Here is a 22,557-nt window from a genome sequence, read left to right as displayed (position 1 = left end):
ATGTGCTTTTGCACCAGCTGTGCTGCCTCCTTTACCCCACGATACCTTTGGGTTTTGTTCCTGTACTGCTTGTTTGCTTTAAGGAATGAAGTTGGCTCGGTAGAGGTTGGTGGCCTATTGGGGTAGTGTCTGGCAGGTCATGGGTTCAAATCCACGGTCTAACCCTAAACCAAAGACCCTCTGTGACATTCTTCATTAAGGGGTTGGATTGGGGTGGGATCAAACCACCACATTGTGATGGATCACATGCAGAAAGCTAATGTCACAAGCCCAGGAGTGGAGGCCAACTCTACAAAACTACAGCATATTTCAAATGATAATATATAGATAGTTATTGTGGAATTGTTGGAATTTTTTTACAACGTCACACATTTAGGAGATTAATAAACATCAAATAAAAATGTAAGTTGAAAGCAAGAAATGTTCTGACATTTGTGAGTGACGTAGCGAGTCACTGCTGACATCTCTCCAGCCATGAGCAAAAACATCCTGCAATGGTGTAAAAACAGTCCAAATAAAAAAAGAAGAGAGGTGTTTTCGGCTGTTCAAACACTTTGGAAATTCTAACCAATGTTTGGGAAAATGTTGCAGCAATACAAAATCTGCAAACGTCAGAAGATCGAGCATAACCGTAACAAATCTAGGAAATGTCTTCACATGAAAGCATGTCTTTGGCATGAATGCGCAGCCAGCAGACGTCTGCATGCCTGCTTCAAAACAAACAGTTTGTGGGGCGTGTCAGGTCATGTTTAAAGCTCATGTCTGCCATGTTAAACCTGTTCCTTTGCTCTCATTGCATGTTTGCTATTGGAACTGGATGCAATGTTTTCATTCTAAAATCATTCAGAGTTGTTGCCTACTTCAGATTTTAGCTTGTTTGTGTGTCATATTACAGTAGAAGTGCTTAGAAAGGTACAGCGCTTCTTAATTAAAAAATAATGCTTCCCACTAAAAGTTCCCTGCTTCTGCTAAACAGGGTGGAATCTCAGATGTTCAAGTAACACATGTTAGCATAGCAGAAAAGTCATGGTGTCAATTAAAAGATGAGATTCTGTAGAGAAGACAGAAGTCCTTCAGCGTTTGCATCCAGCGTTTGCATACAGCGTTGGGATAAATGTAGGAGGGAGTGTTCAGGAAGGCATCATGTTTTCTCCTCCCACTGCACATCTCCAGTCAATCAGAACCCCCCCCCCCGGTCGACTCCCAGTCACGTGACACGGTTATAGATCGGCTCTTAGGGGATGTTCATGCAGACGAGCTCTTTGCTTTTTCTCCAACCTTCCTTCTGTTCAGGCTGTATAGAACACACCTCAAAGCATGCTCACTGAAGCCCGGACATGAGACGTGATGAGCTTTCTTTATTGATTTCTATTGATTCATTGATCTCACATTTGGGGAAATTCACTTGTTAAAAAGCTTCAGAATATGTGACACTGGAAAGGGCTGCCAAACCAACGACTTTGAGGGGAAAAGCATTTACAATATCTTCATATTGCAGATGGAAATCAGAATGTATTTCTGAATTGGTCAGTTTTGGGTATCAAGTTAATCGTTGCATCCTGGCAGAACTGATCCAGGGTTTAAAGCACATTATTCTGGTTTTAAGATCATGATTGACATTGACTAGTTAAATCATTTTGCAGAATTTGGAGAAGTTGTTGGGATTCTTTCTTGAATCAGGGCCCGATCCCCATAGAAACCTGCAGCAGCAGGACGTTTGGGTGGAGTGGGCTGTACATGCCTGACTTCACAGTTTACGCTTATAGAGGTCATATTTCATGGCCTACATGGTCAACCAAGTCTCTGACTTCCTCCGCCTGCTGCATCCTCATGGTCATGTTTTTGGAAAACCAGCTTCCCATCATGGCCCTCTGGTCGCATTGGGGCTTTTTCTGCTCATTCACTACATATTTAAAAAAAAAAAACGTTTCTAACGTTCATTTTCCGAAAACTTCCAACCATTTGGATGTAAGATTTTTCTATGAAATCCTTAAAGGAGCCTCCTAAATTTGAGTTGATTGTGAATTGTGAAAACAAACCCAATGTGTAAAATGCTGGAGTGTACATATCATTTTGTTTTTTAAATGTGTCTGAACCCCTCCCAGCTTGTTTGGTCTTTGCATGGACCTGAAACTTTCCTTCTTTGTTTTTCTATTTCAGATTTGATCTGTCAAATAAGGACAAGTTCTTTGACAGTAAAACCAGAAGCTCCATAGTAAGTCTTTGCCTTAGTGGGGGTAGGGGTGGGGGGTCATGTACTGTATGTAATGCTCCTGCACATTGGGGGACTGAAAGGCTTCTCTACATGTCATTTTCTTCAGCTTGTTTCTGAGCAACAGAGTAGCTTTCCTCTCCTGCATCCTGTGCTTCTACATGTGGATAGACATCCACTCACACCTACACAGACCTTCACTAATGACTACATAAAAACACAGAGCTCGCAGTATTGGATGGAGCTTTTCAATCACAGCCAAATTGCTCTGGTTGCTCTCAGCTGCTTTTTCATTCTCATAGATCAAAGTCTGTAGTTGGGTTTGTCAGCTTCTCTGCTGCAGACAGAGGGGTCAGAAATAATCCCCCTCTGCTTCTGAAATGCTACTTTTGTTGTACCCACAGGTGCATGAGGTGTTGAAGAGGACCAAATGTGAAAGAGACCACTATTCAATGGGTAATGGACACTTTTACTACAGTTCTGATCGTGAAGCCAACCCGGAGTTGGTCTTTCTTTCATGGGATGGAATTAAAGTGAACCATAAAGCACACCTAAAATCTTAGTTTCCAAAAGCCAACAGTGCATCTTTTTCTGTAGGACTTCTTGCTCAGATTGTTTTCTGTGGTACGCAGCACTAAAAACCAGTTGAACTGTTTTAGTGCTGCTTTGGTAAACTATCAAGCTACATTGATGGACCATTATGATGGATGGACGGGTGGATGGATGGAATTTATTCCAGACTCATTGTCCAATCAAAAAAGCTGCACACAGTCCCACTACATTAAAAAAGTGTCAAGAAAACACAAGTTAAGAAGCAGTATACGCAAAATTACATTGGGTAATAAAAAATAAAATCGATTAAAAACATAAGAATAAAATAACAAGATAAAAACATTACTTATACATACCACACCATAAAAATTAGTTACAAGGACAAATAAAACAGTCCCTCCATAAATAAGACTGGAAACGTACGGCACTAGATCTAATGTCACTTACAGCCAAGATGAGAGTATTGTCTAAAGCATTTAGCCTGCAGATAAATGACCACGAGTTCTGGAGCATCTTAGAATCTGGTGCACCTTTTGGTCCAAAAAATGTGGTAATCTGGTTTAGTGGTTGTCCGACCTGCGGTTGGCGGACCAACAATTCTGAAACTAGAACCGTTCTTAAAGCGTTTCCTTGAAAAGAGCCGAGTGTCTTTAGGACGGGTTGTGTTTCCGTTTTCTGTTGTAAATTCCAGTTTATTGCTTTCTCAGGAATCACCAGCCTGCTGGCCAACAGCATCTACATGGCGGCTTATCCCCCTCATGACGTGAGTATCCACATCACTGATCTGAAGCCAGTTCATGAGTGAACATGCTGACGTTTGTCTCTTCCGTTGCATCCATGATGGGGCTGCCAGTTTTCTGAATACATTTGATGTTACCGCATCACACTGAGAAGCCCAGTGAATGGGGTATTTTCTATCAAGATCAGTTCAAGAGGGATCCACGAGTCTCAGCCCATGTAGATGGTCTGAGGCTGTTTCCCTTTTAAACCATCAACCTGATCTGCTGATCTTTCAATAGAAGGGCCCTTTGGGAAAAAAACAGACATGGTTTCTTCCCCTCGGTACTACAAAATAAAAGACACTCTCGCAGAAATCCTTTATGTTGGAGGATTATTGATTTTCAAATGTAGAATCTTTGAATACATTTCTAACCTTGTTTAACTTTTAAACAACTTTTTTCTAAGTTTTTTTGGTCAAAGTCTTAGTGAGGACAGGAAAGCAAAACTTCATAAGAAACTAATTTAACCTGCGAGAAATCAGTATTTACAAAATAATCAACTTTAGTATTTGGAAACAACATCCCAAATATATAAAGATACAGACATGAAATCATTTCTGAAATGACACGTATAGTAGATAAATAGCTCGGTACTAATTATTATAAGAATGAAATGAATGAAACGTGACCAGTCTTTTACTTTGAAAAACCACCAAGTTTATATTTCAGTATAAGTGAGTGGTTTTGGTGGGAGTTGGTCATCTCTGATGTGAGTCCCAAACTAAACAGCAAATTAAGTGAAATGTATTTAAAGAGTTGCATTAGCGCAAACTTCAAAGCTACGTTCACACCGCCATCGGGGATGTACGTTTGGGTGACCGCTGTCAATGGATAGTCTATGTAAACGAGCATATATGCCTGTTTTTTTGCTTCAGCTTTGAAAACTCTCGTGCTCACGCATTGCTATGCTGGTTTCTGGGCTCTACGTCCAAAACGTCAACCATTGAAGCATTTCGTAAGTTAATCCATGTCAAACTTTGACCTATCATGGACTCAGATTTGGTGGTGACGTATGCATAGCATCCTTTTTAATTCACAGAAGTGCCAGCTGTTAAAAAATTGATCACGAAGGAGAAATGAATAATTTTGGTTTGTGTCTGGAGGGATTTGTCTGTAACACCAAGTCTTTCACGTATCAGAATAGAGCAGTGAAAGAAAAAGTATGGAGCAAGATAACCAGATTTACACCGCTTTGACATTTCACACTGAGCCTCTTCGACTGTACGTGGCCGACGTGCGCTGGTGAACAGTAGAAAAAGTGAAGCCCCTCCCTTACTGGATGGAACGCCACACGTTGAACGCAGGTTCAAAAGTGTGTTTTCATAAGCCGTGAGGCGGAGAATGAGGCGGAGCTGCACAGGAACGCTCTTTGCATAAACTTTTGTCTTTGCTGTGAAAATTGCACAAACCTGAAATGGAGTGTTATTTGTGTTGCAGGGAGACATCAATGGGATGGACCGTAACGACAGAAGGGTGAGTGGAGGACCTCCCATGAACTCCTTTGATTCACCAATGCTCTTTCAGAAAAAGCTTGATGGACAAATGATAAAAGAACAGTGACGTTTCCATAAAAGTTCCTCTCCTTTACATGACGATTCCTGCATTAACAAACCTCAGGCAGGCGGCAGTAAGATCCACGTCTTTCACTTCAGCCTATCAGAGATGGTCACATGCTGACGCATGTTCAAGAGAGGCTCCATCAAGTTACAATTAAAATCTAAATAAAAAACTTTATCTGCAACATTCAGCCACACTCCCCTTAACACTAGAAACATGTCTGTCTGGGTAAAGGTGTGTTTTTTAGCTGGTTTAGTTCAGATGATGAGGGACTCTTTCATGTCATTGGAAAAGCATCAAACTGATTGAAATTAGACATCATACAACCTTTCTATGTTTTTTTTTTTTTTACCTAAGCTTGCAGAGGAAAGCTTTGGACACGTCTCTTATTCATTCTTCTAATTATTCTCCCAATAGTAAAGCCGTTATGTTTATTTGAAGCCATATTATCATGATTTGGATGGATGGATGGATGGATACTTTAGGAAATTAGGTAACTAGATTTAGTTCTAATCCAAAGAATTAGAAGAAGATGGACCACTCCTGCTCTATTTAAAGCCCAATATTTTTGTGAAATAATGTATACTTTGTCCCTATGACCAACAATTTTTGTAAATATCATAAAGGTCTAATTGGTTTTAACCCATCAGGCTGCAACTTATGTGCCTGTTCCATTGTGCTTTCCTTTCTATGATCAATCAATCAAGCTGAAGAGAACCTTTAATCAATGTACAACACAAGGACGTATAAAAGACACATGTAAACATAGGTTAAAAGCATAAAAAAGTCATAAAACACAATTTGTTAAAAGTAACAACAATTAAGATAAAAAAAATGGAGAAAACTCAGTTTGAGAAACAACTGTACTGCTTAAAAACAGAAAGGGTAAAAATGTACAAATGATAATCTATAAGAAAACATGAAGTACTAAAATGCCACACAAATAAATACATTTAATTATGGAAATACAAAGTTATAAAGCAGAGTCTTTCATTTAAAAATCCCCACACATGCAGGAACTCTCAGATCCTCAGGCAAGTTATTCTACTGGAATAACTGGAAGGTTTGTGAGGAGGACTAAGGAGAACTGATGAATAAGAAGGTCACAATCCATTAAGACCTTAAAAACTAGAAGGAGAATCTTCAAATCATTCCTGAAGCTGACAGGAAGCCAGAGCAGAGACTTAAAGACAAGAGGGATGAGGTGATGAGTGATCTCTTCCTCTCATTGGTTAAAACACCTGCAGCTGAGTTCTGGCCCAGTTGCTGACGGACCGCCCTGGAAGACCAGATAAAGAGCATTACAGTAATCCAGTCTACATGTGATAAAAGCTTGGATATAAACTTCTGTGCTGATTCTGGTGATAAAAGGTCAGACTCTGGAGATATTTTTAAATGACATATTTGAGATGTAATCTTTTAAGTTAAGATCTGCGTCAAAGAAAACTCCACATTTTTGTTACCTAAATTTATGCTGGATCCAAAGTCTGTCGCGTTAAAGAGAAATGGTAAATGGCGTTTTCCTCTTTAGCGCTTTTTTACATTGCCTTAGGGCCCAATGAGCTTCAGAGTTCCATTCAGCCACGCACACACATTCACACACATTCACACACTGATGGCGGCTCCGCTGCCAAACATGACACCAGTCTAGAGCCACCAGGAGCATCGTGGGGTTCAGTACCAGGCTCAGAAACACTAACAAGGGAACAAAATGTCCAACATTTTACCGCATGATAGTATTTACGCAAGTATGTAATCTAGGCATCATGTCTGAGGATGATTTTGGTTGATTACATTAGTTATCATGAAACTTTGGAAGATTTTTTGAAGTCATTATCTGGAAACACTTCAGTTTTATTTCCCCTGCCTCCTACGTTGTTGGAATAAAATTAACTACAGTATTAGACACAGAGGAGCTCAGAAGACTGAAGTCGCCTCCCACGAAGCTCTCACTCCCTATTATTTAGTGTTCTGTGTTACTAAGGCAACAGTCTAAATATCCCTCTTCTTCTTCTCCTTCTTCTTCTCTCGGGCTCCAGAAAATAATGGAATAGATTTGTGTGCCCCATCAGCACACTGCAGCCACAGATTAGTACAAGTATTCAAATTATGTCTTGATACTGAGCTGCGACTCTGATTGTGTTGTTATCAGTCAGGCTGGGTGTGTCTGAGCTTCTGCTGTTTGTCATGCTGCCTGTGACCAGTTTGTCATCTGTTGCTAGAATGTTCCCTGTTACCCAATGTCTGATGGTTGCCTGGCAAAGCTTGAACTCCCCAAACTCCTGCGTTCAGCTGCTGAACAGTGGCCTTTGGCTTTTGGCTGCTCCCTGCAGGGGGCGCCACAGTGACCAAACTCGGACCACATCTGATCTGCCATAGGAGTTCTGTTTGGGATTTGGTTTCACGTCAGATGACCTTCCTGACACAATCCTCTACATTTCTACCAATTGAAACATTTTGTTTGCTAACAACATTTTAATAGAATGGAACTCTGCATTTATGAATTATTATGTTTATGAACAAAGAATATTAACCTGATATGGCAAAGGTCACTTCTTAACACAACAAGATAAACTGTTAAAAGGCTAAGCTCATTCAACGTCTGCAATGAAATGTTACACATTTTAGTATCGTTGCATTGAGGCCAGAACTGTTTTTTTATGGTCTGTAGTCAGCCGGGACAACAACATCACAGCGAGGGCCGGCTGAAGGAATTGATAAGGAAGTGGTTTCCTGTGCTGGGCGAGGGGGTTCAGGCTGTGGGGTCCCTCCCTGGTGGAGGACAGAATGAAGAGCAGGATGCAGGCCGTCCTCAGTAACACAGATAACCCGCTGTCCAAGACTTTGGCTTCTCAGTTCTGCAGCCGCAGTTACAGGTTTAACTCACTGCACTGCAGAACTGAGAGGTCCTGTTGATCTTTATCCCAGTCTAAATAAGAGTTTATACAAATTAATTAATTATTATAATAGCTTTTATGATTTTTTTTAAATAATATCTTTAAACAAGCTTTTTAAGTACTTATTTTATTTTACTTTCAACTTTAATTGTGTGTGTTTGTGCGTGTGTGTGCGTGGCTTTTGGGTTGTCCAGGCCTGTGGAGGGCCGTACGTAGGAGCGGCCGCATCATAAAGGGAGCGCGCGTGTGGCTTGTGCGTCCATCTTAAAGGATGTCATGAAAGCGGACGCAGGTCGCGCTTAACTCATCTAGTTGACAGCATTCACCTCTCCTACAGTTTTGTTGCCACAGAAAGGCCTCAAGGCTTGTAATGGGACCCTTACTGTTCATGATCTACCTTCCCCCCTTGGCCACATCTTCCGTAAACCCAACATTCACTTTCACTGCAGATGACACCCACCTGCCTTCCTCTCCAATTGCCTCCTTGAAATAAAATCCTGGTTCACTTCAAACTTTTCACTGAACTGTTCACTGTAGGAATGAAGACCACCTTAAATAAGCTCCATAACCTTTCCATTTACTGGTCCATCCTCCCCTCAGGTCAAGAGCCTGGGTGTCATTCTCGACAGCACTCTCTCCTTTACCGCCCACCTGAATAACATCACCGGGACCGCTTATTTCCACCCTCGCAACATCCGCCGTCTCTGTCCCTCACTCAGCCCTCACTCCACAGCCGTTCTAGTGCTCAGTCACATCACCTCCCGTCTGGACTACTGCAACTCCCTTCTATCTGGACTCTCCTACAAAACTATTTGCAAACGTCAAAACTCTGCACAAACCCCCTTCACTCTGCACAGCTCCCCTTTTTTTGCAGCAGTCTTGACAGACTTTCTGATGGACAGCTTCTCAATCCAGATAAGAAAAGCTGAAGAAGAACTCATACATTCGAGTCAGATATTAAGGTCTTCAGCAAAAACGTTTTGCAGCTTTTTTTTCTTTTCTGGTTGATAGTAATTCCTCATGATTCTTAGGGTTCCAGGCTGGCAATCTGTGGTGCCAATCAAATTTATGCACAAGTGTCATAGTCTTAAAAAACATTTATGAGACATTATTAAATATTTTCAAAGAAGTCGACGTGCCTCTTTTCACCTCATCTGTGATGTCTAAGGACTTGATGCTTGATGAGAAATAGCTGTGACTCTCACAGGAGACCTTAGAGGAGGGGAGGGCATCCAGGAGAAGTCACAGCCTGCCAGACTAATCAAAACATAAAACCACAACAATAGGCATTTCATGATATAATGCCTTTTTTGTCATTTTCCAACATCATTTAGATGATTTGTGGAAATGTCCAGGGTCCAATTTTAACTGCTGCTATTTGGTGTTTTATGGCCTTTTATAATCAACCTTGAATTTTCCCATTTCTGTGTCGGCTGAAAAAGAAAAACCTCTTGGAAACGACGCTTTTCTTTGAGACTGACTGGCTGTAGATAATAAAACATAAAATTGTAGTCTTTTTATTTTTACTGAAGTTAAGTTATTTGTAATTTAACCCCAACAAGGTGTGCATTATTAAAATTAATGAAAAATGTGGAGGTCTGAATTGTATGATAAGTAGAGGCTAGTTGCTTTTGTGAAGTCATTTAATTTCTGACAATGGACACCTTGAAGGACATTATCCTGCTTAAACCATGAACACTTACAAAAGAAAAAAAACATCAAATCAATTATTAGTACTTAAATCTTGTTATTTTTTAGATTAAATAAAATCTATTTATAGATAGTCATAGTAATGTGTTCTGAGGTTCTGTTGCTCTATTTAGGCCATCGTAACGATATAGAATATTTGGGATATGTGACCCGGGACTTTTTTCATAGGTGTGCATTATCAATGTGGTTTATCACTTTTTGATCAACACCCAACAGCCAATCGCAATCGAGTACACACCCGGACCGTGTTACAATGCTTTTCAATGCCTTGTGCTTTTGAAAGTATGTATTAATACTTTTTGAAGATCAACGGCTACCATTTCCTTGTCACGTTTTTCTTTGGAGAGAACTGTCCTTACGTTTTAAGCAACCACATTTATACTGAAAATGCAAATGTAGTGAAAAACTAGAACCAAGCCTCAGACAGGTCCACCTCTTGTGCATCAGATACTTCACCCACTGATTTGGCCAGAAGCTCCACTTCACCCTTTTTCAATGAGATTCATCTGCAGTGTTTAAGTCATGAGCATTTTTTTAATCCACTAGCGGGTTCAAACATGGGAACCCAGGTTTCCACTGCTCAAGACCCCTACACCTTATTCACAGACTCTTGCTTTTTCTCCACAGCTGCTGTATGAGGAATGGGCCAGCTACAGTGTGTTCTACAAGTATCAGCCTGTTGGACTCATCAGGTCAGACCCACACTCCAACTGGTGCTCCATCACACATCTGACAGTTACGACTTTAATTATTGTTAGGTAGGCAGTCATCAAGCACCATAGGTTTCTAAAATTATTATAAAGTCATCAGACACACAGGCCACAACTTCCTGTGTCAGCTCATCTGACACACACACTAACTTATTGACCAAACAGCCTTTAGTCACCAGAAAGGGTTGACTCTTTGTTAATTAACTTTAAAAAGAGACATGTTCCTGAGTTTGTAAACCATTATGGACTCATAGGATTGTGATCTACAGCAGAACTGGACCTTAAAAAGTGGTCCAGACATTATTAGACTGCTCATTAGAGAAGCTTCTTCCGTTGTAACTGCTGGTGGGAATTTCAGGTTTTGTGCTGACTGCTTCAGAGGTGTGGCATCAAAGTTAAACAGCTCTGTGGATGGATTCAAGTGTCATGGATCCAGGGATTATCAGAACAGTCAGCTGAATCCTGGGGGTGTGGCTCAGAGGTGGTGACATTATTGTTTGGGAATGGGAGAAGAGTTCCAGATCCCATCCCCGTTAAGCGAAGGCTTCTCCATTATATTAGAACCTCAGTTGTGAAAGTCCACCTGAACTCAGGAGTGGACCAAACGGGCAAACTCTGGCTAAATAACATCAAATGTTTGGTCTATTTTGCTCCACCTCTGAAATCAGCACTTTGATTGACCTGAATTCTTCATCATGTGTTAGACGACTACTTGGATTTGCAGTGAAAGATTTTCTAGATTGACATTCATAGTCCAATTCCCCAAAAACAGAATCCTGACATAACATCAACGACTGAGAACATCTGCAAACATCATGGTAGACTCCAGACCAATGACTTGTGTACTTATTCCCACAGGAAGTATTTTGGAGAGAAGGTTGGTCTGTATTTTGCCTGGTTAGGGGTGTACACACAGATGCTCATCCCGGCCTCCATTGTTGGAGTTATTGTGTTCCTCTACGGCTGTGCCACCGTCGACAGCAACATACCCAGGTACATAAGTCTTTCCAACTGCAATTGATTCTCAAGGCCAGTTTTTCAAAAAGTATGGATTAAGTACAGTTTAGTTTTTAAGTTTTACAGCTACATTATGGACCCCACTGTATGTGTACTAATGCTTTTCTAAACATGACTATACCTAATGGCTAAGCTCCTCGACCTTCAGGAAAATGTAACCATGTCTGTGCAGGAAGCTCATTTAAGAAAAGCATGCCTGCTTACACTCAACAAAAGGGGTAACACCCTCACCACCTCCTCACCCCTTTATTCTGAAGAAAAAAACCTGTTGGAGGTTTTCACCTCCAGGGATTGTTGAAATATCAGAACCAACAACCAATGTGCAGTTAAATGATAAGTTGAATTTCCTGCCTTTTCTTTCTGCCCTGCACCTGTTAGTATGGAGATCTGTGATCCCAGAAACGACATCATCATGTGTCCACTGTGTGACCGAGCTTGCAGCTACTGGAAGCTGGTGACGGCGTGTGGCACAGCTCGAGCCAGCCACCTGTTCGACAACGAAGCCACAGTCTTCTTCTCCATCTTCATGGCTCTCTGGGGTGAGGAAACACAAATGCTACCATCAGACTGAAAGAAGAGGCTGCTGTTGGTTGACCGAGTAGACCGTAAAAAGTGGGATTACTGAACCAGAGGGATACAGGAAAGTTCCAGCACAAATTCATAATGGTCTGATGCAGATGGTCTGTCTTTGATGTTCTGCCAGACTGGCTGCCATCTGTCAACAGCAGGGGGGGTTCGGGCTCCAGAGAAGTGCTTTGTTGAAGCCCGTTGACTTGGACACGCCTGCTGTAGATCTACAGAAATACGTCCATTGCTTTTATTATCAAACATTCATTCATTCACACATTTTTTCAAGCATTTACATATTTCTAGCTGTCTTTATTTATTTAATAGTTAATTAGTTGACTAATGATTTTAGTTTTCTTCAGTGAAGATCTAATTTATTTTGTATGTTATTATTTTTTATGATTTGAACTCAAAGTTTTTAAGCATTGTGACAGAGAAAGGAAGCAAATGTGTTGAATCGAGACTCTGTTCTTCATGTGTAGGTTTTTCTGGTGTGACCTTTACTCGCTCTTCAGGTTGATGATGGCTCTCCTTGTTCAGCCTCCTCCTTCCTGTGCGCCAGCTGAGCAGGACACACTTTAGCCTCAGTAGATGCTGAGCATCCACATAGATGAATAGAAAGTGAAGGCACGTCGTTTGTGTTTCATGTCTGGCTTGTTATCAGCACAGTGCTGAAGAGCCAGGAGGCCTTTTCTGTCTGTGAGGCTTCATCAGCTGCACACCGGGTCGAATCCTATCTGTGCTCTGAGGCTTGATGAGCCGCTAACGACATCATCAATGTGTTTCTGAGATAACGGTCAGTAATGAAGCATTGTTGTAATCAAAATACATTATCTGGGTAAAGTCTCGTTGGTCTTGACTCAGATTAACAATCAGCCATAATTAACCCATTGGATGTAATATTGGAGAACAATGATTGTTGGGGATTGACGATAAATATCTAGACCTTTAAATATTTATTTGGATAAGCTGACTTTTCAAGAAGGGGGGGCTGGAGGTTGTGGTCCAACTATCGGGGACTCACAATCCTCAGCCTCCCTAGTGAAGTATTAACCAGAATACTGGAGAAGAGAGTTCGTCCGATAGTCGAATCTCAGATCCAGGAACAACTGAGTGCTGTCTGTCCTGGTCATGGAACAGTGGACCAGCTCTACACTCTCTTTAGGGTGCCGGAGAGTTTGTGGGAGTTTGCTGATCCAGTCAACATGTGTTTTGGGGATTTGGAGAGGGCGTTTTACCGCGTCCCCCATGGTGTCCTGTGGAAGGTGCTCTGAGAGTATGGGGTCCGGGGAGTCTTACTGAGGGCTGTCTGGTCTCTGTATGACCGGAGCAGGAGCTTAGTTTGCATAGAAGTGTAAATTGGACCTGTTCTCGGTGCATGTTGGATTCCGGCAGGGCTGCCCTTTATCACCGGTTCTGTTTATAATTATTGATAAAGGGCTGGGCAGCCAGGGGATGAAGGGGGTCTGGTTTCAGGACCACAGGATTTCCTCTCTGTTCTTTGCAGATGATGTTGTCCTGTTTGCTTCATCGAGCCAGGACTTCCAGCGTGCATTGGGGCAGTTTGCGGCCAAGTGTGAAGCGGCTTGGATGAGGGTCAGCACTGCTAGATCTGAGGCTGGAGATGGGTGGTTTGTCCTCTCTGGGTGTGTGGAGGGCTCTTGGCCCAGCTGGAGGAGTTTAAATATCTTAGGGTCTTCAAAAGTGAGGGAAGATGGGAGTGGACGGTTGGAAGGCGGTTTGGGTTGTAAGGCAAGGCAAGTTTATTTGTATAGCACAATTCGTACACAAAGTAATTCAAGGTGCTTCACAAAACAGAAAAATGCATTAAAATCACAATACATCATAGAAATAATCAACGTAAAATTTACTTTAAAAGAAAAGAAAAGAAAAAAAATAAATAATAATAATTGAAAATTGATTTAAAAATAAAGGAAGGAAAGGAAAGAAAAGTGCAGATAGGACCTTTCAGTCATATACACGGCTAAGCAAATCTAAGTCTAGATTTGAACATGAACACAGAAGAGGCCTGTCTTACGACTTCAGGGAGGCTGTTCCAGATTTTAGCTGCAGTATATTGAAACGCTGATTCCCCTTGTTTAGTTCTGACTCTGGGAATCAACAGGAGGCCGGCCCCTGAGGTCCTCAGAGTACGAGATGGTTCATATGGCACTAACATGTCAGAGATGTACTTTGGTGCTCGGCCATGGAGAGACTTGTACACAAGCAGAGCTGCTTTGAAGTTTATTCTTTGAGGTACAGGGAGCCAGTGCAGAGACCTGAGCACAGGACTAATGTGATCATACTTCCTGGTTCTGGTCAGGACTCGAGCAGCAGCATTCTGGATGTACTGAAGCTGTTTTACAGCTCGTTTGGAGAGGCCGGTGAGCAGGCCGTTACAGTAGTCTAACCTACTGGAGACAAATGCATGAATAAGTATCTCCAGGTCTGGCTTTGACACTGTTTTTGATTTTGGCAATGTTTTTCAGATGGTAAAATGCCGCTGATGTTACTGACTTGATATGGCTGTTAAAGTTCAGGTCAGAGTCCATGATTACCCCTAGATTTCTGACTTGATTTGAGGGTTTAAGAGACAGAGAATGAAGGTAGCTGCTGACACTTTCTCTTTGTTTCTGTGGGCCAAAAATAATAACTTCGGTCTTGTTTGAGTTTAGCTGGAGAAAGTTGTTCTGCATCCACGCACTGATCTGTTGGAGGCAGTGGTTGAGAGAATCCACCGGCCCATATTCACCTGTTGTCAGTGACACATAGATCTGAGTATCATCTGCATAGTTGTGATAAGATATGTTATTACTGCGTATTAACTGCCCTAGTGGCAGCATGTAGAGGTTGAACAGAAGGGGTCCCAGGATCGATCCCTGGGGCACACCACAAGTCAAGGCCATGTAGTCTGAGACACAACTCCCAATTTCAACAAAATATTTCCTGTCTTCCAGATAAGACTTGAGCCAACTTAGGGCAGATCCAGAGATGCCAACCCAGTCTTGGAGTCTGTGCAAAAGGATACCATGATCAACAGTATCAAAGGCAGCACTCAGGTCTAGCAGGATTAAGACAGTGTCTTGTAGTCGCTGTACTTGTCTGTTGTGGTGAAGGAGAGAGCTGAGCCAGAAAACAAAGTTCTCAATTTACTGGTAGAACTTTGTTCTAAAACTAACCTATGGTCATGAGCTCTGGGTCATGACCGAAAAAACGATCTCCCAAATACAAGCCGCTGAAATGAGCTTCCTCTGTAAGTTGGCTGGACGCTCCCTTAAAGATAGGCTGAGAAGCTCGGTCACCTGCAGAGAGCTCGGAGTAGAGCCACTGTTCCCTCACATCAGTTGAGCTGGCTCAGGCATCTGGTTTGGATGGATGGATGGATGGATGGATGGATGGATGGATGGATGGATGGGTTGAAGTTTTCAGGGGTTCAGGGGTTGAAGTTTTCAGTTAGTTTCAAGTCCTAACTGGACTTGTTTTTCTTCTTCCTCAGCTGTTCTTTTTATGGAGCATTGGAAGAGACGACAAATGAGGCTGAACTACACCTGGGATCTGACTGGTTTTGGTGAGGAAGAAGAGGTATGAAGAACTTGTCAGTACTTTAGTGCATGACTTGGATTTTAGTTTAAATTTCTATTGTGTTTGTTTAATATCATGATATTTTTGTGACAAAAAGCAACATGATTTTATTATTTCTTTTCATAAAATCTGTCAAGAATCCTCATTACTAAAATGTATCAATAAAATGTGGTGATAATGTTCCTTATGCTTTTGACCGGACCATAAACGATTTAACAGGTTCATTAATTACCAATATTAATGAGAAAAACTGCAAAGAAGCACTTGATACTTTATCAGAACATATCTGCAGGTGTTGATTTGTGTTAGCTGTTTCATCATCATGATGGCTTTCTCTTTTGGAGTAGTTACCTCTAAACCTGGTTTGTTTTCTCAGTCTGGAGAGAAACATCCACAGGCAAACTACTGAATCATTGTTGATAACTTTATGAGGACTGGCTGCTTTTTGAGAAATTCTGAAAGCTTCTTTATTATCAGGGAACATAAAGATCTATTAGCATTTGCACTATAGAACAACCTAAAAAGCAGAAGCCTGTAAGAACTTTGACCAGAGCTATTATTTTTTTTATGGATTTTGCAATGATTCCTTTAAAAAACATCCATGTATTTTTCTTATTGCCCCCCCTTTTTCTACATGCTATTGTTGATCTATGAAGCATCATCTAAGTAGAACACATTTCTGTTGTCTAGGATTTTCTTTGGACACTGACATCGTCTCCCTTTGTTTTTATTGTTTGACTTTACAGGAGGACCATAAGGTTTGACTTTAACTTGTTCTCTTTAGTCCCGGTTTCCAGCTAAACTTCTGCTTCCTGTCCGGGTGTTGGCTTACATTTTCTTCCCTCAAAGTGACTTACATGACATCCTCTTCTTACCTTTTCTGTGGCGGTGGGCCTGTGACTGATCTCTGAGGTTCACCCTCATTGGTGGAGATGTTCAGCTGTCTCCTTACATTGGCTGGTGGAGCTGAAGATCTCATAGAAGCCTAACTGGACATTTTCTTTCTCACTTCTTTTCATGCACTAACAATGTGCTGTTCACTGTAGAAAAAACCTCCAGCACTCCACACCCCAGTACTTAAAGAGTAAATGTAGGTGAGAGATATGCCCAGGCCTTCCATACATTCAGACTCTGACTTTAGTGATGCTCCATCAATGCAGAACATTTACACTTGTTGTTAGAAGTATCAGTATGTGATTAACTTTTTCAACCAACGTTTACCGGCGGAATCGTAGAAAAAAACGGACACACAAGAAGGGAACTAGACGAAACAATCACAAAAAAATGGACTCGTGGACTCCAGTCGCATGACTTGGACTCCAGTCACGTGACTTGGACTCCAGTCACGTGACTTGGACTCCAGTCACGTGACTTGGACTCCAGTCACGTGACTTGGACTCCAGTCACGTGACTTGGACTCCAGTCACGTGACTTGGACTCCAGTCACGTGACTTGGACTCCAGTCAGACTCGAGTCTGACTTTAGACTCAACTTGACAAAATTTGAAAATACTTGCATCTTGACTTAGAACTTTACCAGCAGTCCCACTGGACTTAACTATGACTTGAGCCTTTTGACTCAAAGACTTGCTACTTTCCCCGACACACAACGATTAAAACACATGTTGACAAAGACTGCAATCTCGCTGTCTGTGTGGATGTCTGCATCGGTCTCAATCAGGTCCACATTGTTTAATTTGACATCATCCAACCAATCAAATTGCAAGACTATCTGTCAAACAAGCAGACAGTTTCAGTTCCCAAAAATTATATGGTTGCAGGTTGAAATTCTAAACAATCCATAGCAGTAGACTTTTTTTTTGTGTGTAAATAACGGAACAAAAAAATAATCTGATCTTCTATTTTTTCTTGCTTTCTGCATCTTCTGATGACACAAAGCCTCTGCACACGAGGACTAGAAGGACGTATTTTTTTTTTTTTTACGTTTCATTTACCGTAGTAGAATCTCATTTCTCTCCTTTAAAGAGAAAAAATAAAAGGCTGCATATTACAGCCTCTCTTCTGGATCCACAATATTAAGTGTGCGATTTACCAATGTGGGGTTTAATCTCTTTATAGCACTTTTTTCAGGGCTGAGGCTTTATGCTTACATCAAGTAAACAGACAATGGAAACACTGACATGAATGAAATAATTTTTTTTAATCTTTGTGGTAAAAAAAGTTTTTTTTTGTCTATTTTTATACCTTCTTTGCTTACATGAATGGAAGATGGAGGGACCTTCAGGCCAGAAGTGAAATGTTTCCTCTGCTTTTAAATAACTCACTCATTCACTGGCGGCACAGACCCGTTAGTAAATGCTGCCTCTTTTTGGAGCTGCGGCTTCTTTGTTACCTGCAGTGCATGTTCACTCACTCACTCACTCACTCACTCACTCACTCACTCACTCACTCACTCACTCACTCACTCACTCACTCACTCACTCACTCACTCACTCACTCACTCACTCACTCACTCACTCACTCACTCACTCACTCATCCACGGAATTCCCTTTCATGCACCTCTGCTCCACCTGGCTGTATGAATAAGCTGATCCACCAGGGCAGAACAGGCTAAAACCTTTCCAGAGGAAACCAGTGAGCCAAATCAGGGGCTGAACACACATGTGCCAGGCTGCTTGGAGGCTTTGGGGGGAGGAATTATCTGCATATTCTAGATGCTATCGACAGTCACGACTCATTCAACATGTTTATGCATGTCCAAAGCCTCTGCAGAGGTTCGGAGAAACACTTTGATGGTTGAGAGCTTTGGCCAAGGGGAACATTGTCTGCTATAGCAACAGTGTGTGTGGGTGAGCTTCGTCATAGGACAGTGTATTACTGATACCTATAGTATTGTATAGTACAGTATAGTGTAATATAGTAAAGTATGGTACAGAAGTGTATAGGATGGTATAATACAGTATGGTACAGAAGTTTATAAGACAGTACAGTCCTGTGTAAGACAGTATAGTACATTAAAGTGTAGTACAGTACAGTGCTGTATAAGACAGTAAAGTACATTAAAGTGTAGTACAGTATAATACAGATTTGTTTAAAACAATGTGGTATAAAACATTGTAGAACAGCTTAGTATAATAGAGTATTTTTACAGAACTGTACACGACAGTAAAGTATAATTTAATATAGTATGGTACAGTATAGTACTGTATAGGTTGATTGTCATTAAATTCTATCCAGACTTTAGAGTTTTTTGGTTTGTTTTCTCCACTTCTGCTTGAGTTTCCATCAACTGAAGAACCACTGAGTGTAACTGAACACCACGGTTGGTCGATGTGCTCCTCTTGGTAGCTGGAACACGTTCCTAAGCTTAGGCTCTGATTGCTCACTTTAAAAAACTTCCTGCATCCAAGCGGCACCTCTGGCTCACTTTTCACTCCCGGCAGGATTTTCTCTGCTGTTGAATTTCTGTATCCTAATGATTTTATCCATATTTATTGCAGGATCACAACCGAGCAGAGTATGAAATCAGGGTTATGGAGAAGACCATGAGACAAGATCAATCAGCTCCAAAGGTAAAACTGTGAACTTTGGTCTCAGTCTTTTACTCTAATGCTTCTGTCCCAACTTCTATTTATAGTATTATTTTATGTTATTCATGAGGGATTTTCCCGGGTTTAACACGCTCGAGTGTTGTGTTCAGAGCTGGATCTTTTGTGGATCTGTGGCACGGAAAGCTTTGCTTACTTATTTCTTCAAATCTTTTTTTTTTCATTTTTATTTTTTAAGCTTTAGTGTCTCATCCTACTTCAGACAATCCAACAGATTGTGAAAGTTGCAGTCATGTTGGATCACTCGGGTTCAGTGGAACGTCTTCATCCTTTAGCATGTGTCCATCTTTGCTGATGTGTCTGCCGTGTTTCACAGGAGGAGAAGGTGAAGCTGACGTGCATCGACAGAATGCCGGCTTACATGACGGTTGTGGCCATGATGGCCTTTATGGTAAGTTTGTGACCACAGTGAAAAATCTTTTTCTCTGAAAATCTCCTTGTTGGGGTCTCACCATGACATCACACCTTTCATTTGTCTTTGAGCTCCTTTCAGATGAACCAAACACTCAGTCTGAGAGGCAGTCACTCACACACATACAAGCAGCCTCAAGCTTGAACACTTAGACACGCAGAGTTTGGATCCAGATGGAGACGATGTTTTTACGCCTTTCTTTTTTATGTAACCGCCAGGAGCCTTTTTCTTTTAACAACTGTTTTTTTATTTCAACAGTTTGTCATTAGATCAGCAGCACCGTTTATTAGCTTTCCTTATCCTGCTTACTGTTTATGACTTTGAGCCTCTGTGTTTGACTTCCTCTCAATTTCAATGATGTCATTATGACCGCTAACATAGCAGTGATTGGGAGACGTGTGAGTTCAGTGTTTTTCATTGTGTTTGGGAATTCTGCTTCTTCTTTGGAGGCGGGGCTCCACCTGGACACTAAACCCATGATGGCTGTTGTTTATGTTGAAGGCATCCACACTCAGATCAATTTGGACAATTACTACACACGTCAAGAAAATGTCACCAGGAGCTGATCTTCACACACATTATAAACTCAAACCGGGGGAAAGTTCCAGCATGATCAAAGCGTTCAAAGAGCATCACAGTGTTTATGAAGCACAAAGCATTGGACTCTATTTACTTTTTTCTTTCAGTCTGCGAAGGGATTCTTTCAGTCTCACAGACGGAAATCAGCAATTCATTGATTGTTTATGCTACAGTCACTGAAACAACTTTCGGCACACTCTTCAAAATTTCATGCTGCAGTCAAGCGGGGATGACGCCATCCATCATGAAATCGTACTACAGCTGGGGGGGCCACAGGGAGGTGGCAGGCTGGATTGTCGGCTGGCAGCAGCTCTGATAGGATGATGTATAAATGTCTCCGCTGTAGGTACCATAACCATTTGGCCTGCAACAACCGTTTGGGGTCCTGGGACGAGTGCTGACGGCACATAATGTGATTAGCTGTCCGTTGGTCCGATGACGTGTCATATAGAGATTGGTCTGGACAAATGACGATACTACCATAGAAGAAGATATTATGCGGTCCGTTGTAAACAAGCAGAGCTCCGACACAGAGCGAGATTATCTTCTAAACATGCTTTTATTATTGTTATGATTATTATTAAGTGCTTTTGCAGCCGAACAGACTGCGGTCAGAACCCTTCTCCGGACCGCATGCTATGACAAATCATCTTCCCTGTGAACATGAAGCTATGAGACTCCAGCTGCTCTGAACAGAGACACAGTTCACTTGTGTGGAGCAGCAAGTTCATTCTAATAGCCACAGATCTTTTTATAATTATAATAATAATTGATACTTAATTTATCCCACAATGGGGAAATTCTTCTCCGCGTTTGACCGATCCCCTGGGGGAGCGGTGAGCTGCAGCCTAACCACACTCGGGGGGGGCAGTTGCCTAAGAGCCCTCACTGGTTGATGTTTATTGCTCACCATTGATATGGTAATTGACCCAGTACCATTGTTTATCCCCCTCCGGGAATCGAACCCTGGATTCCTGTGTGGTAGCCTCTTACCTTACCAACCGAGCTACCCAGCCGGTTGGTAAGGGTGTGGCCGGTTGTGCCAAAATCTCTCTATAAAGACTACAAAATTCATGTCAGACACAACTTATGAAGGAAAAGAACTTTAAGGCCTGTACCGGGACGAATATTCACCAGGCGTTATTCGCCAGCGTTTTTCGCCACGTTTTTTGTGTTCACACCCAGGCAATTTTCGCTGACAATGAGCTGAGCCAACATGCAATTTCATTCCCTGACATTAGATGGCGCTTAATGTAAACATAAATACTCCTGTACACAAGGTGGCGCTGCGCAACTTTACGCTTCTTAAAGTCGCTTTTCACTCAGAAGAAGAGAGCAAGTATTTACGTGCTTGTCAGAATAATACAAAGAAAACATGAATGTTTCAAGCACCAGTAGCTCCAACTGGTGCTTGGTTCGGGGATATTTTAGAATGTCCGTCATTATTTCATCGCGGCTGTGTAGACGCTACTTGGCGTCTATCTTCTTCGCTGGTATGTGTGCTCAGCAAGGCAGTTTTGTGTTTGAGCGCCCCCAAGTTGTGTTTTACTGTAACTTCAGAAGCTCCAGACACGTGTGCAAAAGCGCCATTCTCATTGGTCGAATAGATTTCGACGCGAGGCGTCCAAAAAAAAAAAACGAACCCGAGGCGGGGTTTTTTTTGACACTTTGACGCGTGGCGTTTTTTCGCGTCGGTGTGCACACTCTCATTGGTGTCTTTTGTTTAGTCACGAGGCGTTAAACATCGGCGAAAATCGCCGGCGAAATTCGTCCCGGTGTGAACGGGCCTTTAGGTTACACAAGGAAACGCGAAATGAAAATATGTAGAGCCCGAGCAGATCTCCACACTACGTAGTTTGTCCAAGTGGGGCTACCGTAGTGTGACGTTATCCTCAGTCGAAAGGACCCCGAACAGTTATTGCAGGCCGAATGGTTACAGTACCTACACCGTGATTTGCTGTTGGGTTTCAGGGTCTGTTTGAGCAGTAAAATCAACTTCAAACACGCAACAGCGTGCAGACAGCCCACCTTTCCTTGCTTCTCTGCAGGAATTGAATGTATCCAGCAATTTAAAATTGAAAAAAAATGTTTTCGCCATCGAACGGTTATTGCAGACTGAATGGTTACGGTACCTACAGCCGTCCATATGAAGTACCACTGGTTGTCATTCACCTGGTAGCCGGGGGTTAATAAAAAGCAGCAGACATTATTATTTTCACAGCATCAACGCAATTCGACAAAAGCAGGTCCCGGAGCCGCTGTGGTGTTATGAGTTTTGTGCAGCATCAATGCCGTCTCCCCGTGACGTCTGGTCATCGCCGGGCCTCGGTCCATGTCAACAGCCCTCATCGTGTGCCCGTTCTGCCTCTGTACGATTGCTAACAATCTGACGGTGGCAACACGGGGGCAGGGGG

At 42.0% G+C, this 22,557-nt stretch overlaps 1 protein-coding gene across 6 annotated transcripts in view; it reads left to right on the top strand.

The window, feature by feature from the left end:
* ano1a (anoctamin 1, calcium activated chloride channel a) overlaps positions 1 to 22,557 on the top strand; it is a 59,021-nt gene that overhangs the window by 21,659 nt on the left and 14,805 nt on the right. For 3 of the 6 annotated variants that reach the window (XM_011486989.4, XM_078944170.1, XM_011486973.4), the window contains exons 6-16: positions 2,161 to 2,215; positions 2,617 to 2,668; positions 3,472 to 3,527; positions 4,981 to 5,016; positions 10,335 to 10,399; positions 11,276 to 11,410; positions 11,813 to 11,973; positions 15,498 to 15,583; positions 16,330 to 16,341; positions 19,045 to 19,116; positions 19,469 to 19,543. In XM_011486989.4, coding sequence (XP_011485291.1) covers positions 2,161 to 2,215; positions 2,617 to 2,668; positions 3,472 to 3,527; positions 4,981 to 5,016; positions 10,335 to 10,399; positions 11,276 to 11,410; positions 11,813 to 11,973; positions 15,498 to 15,583; positions 16,330 to 16,341; positions 19,045 to 19,116; positions 19,469 to 19,543 — 805 coding nt within the window. The remainder of the gene's footprint in view (positions 1 to 2,160; positions 2,216 to 2,616; positions 2,669 to 3,471; positions 3,528 to 4,980; positions 5,017 to 10,334; positions 10,400 to 11,275; positions 11,411 to 11,812; positions 11,974 to 15,497; positions 15,584 to 16,329; positions 16,342 to 19,044; positions 19,117 to 19,468; positions 19,544 to 22,557) is intronic. The other 3 variants (XM_078944171.1, XM_078944172.1, XM_011486983.4) reach the window with 1 other exon arrangement.

This window comes from Oryzias latipes, chromosome 3 (genome assembly GCF_053564925.1).
Source record: "Oryzias latipes strain Hd-rR chromosome 3, Olatipes_Hd-rR_3.1".
In the NCBI taxonomy this organism is placed as follows: Eukaryota; Metazoa; Chordata; class Actinopteri; order Beloniformes; family Adrianichthyidae; genus Oryzias; species Oryzias latipes.
Note: the sequence above shows the minus strand (reverse complement) of the source record. Positions and strands in the feature narration are given on the sequence as shown.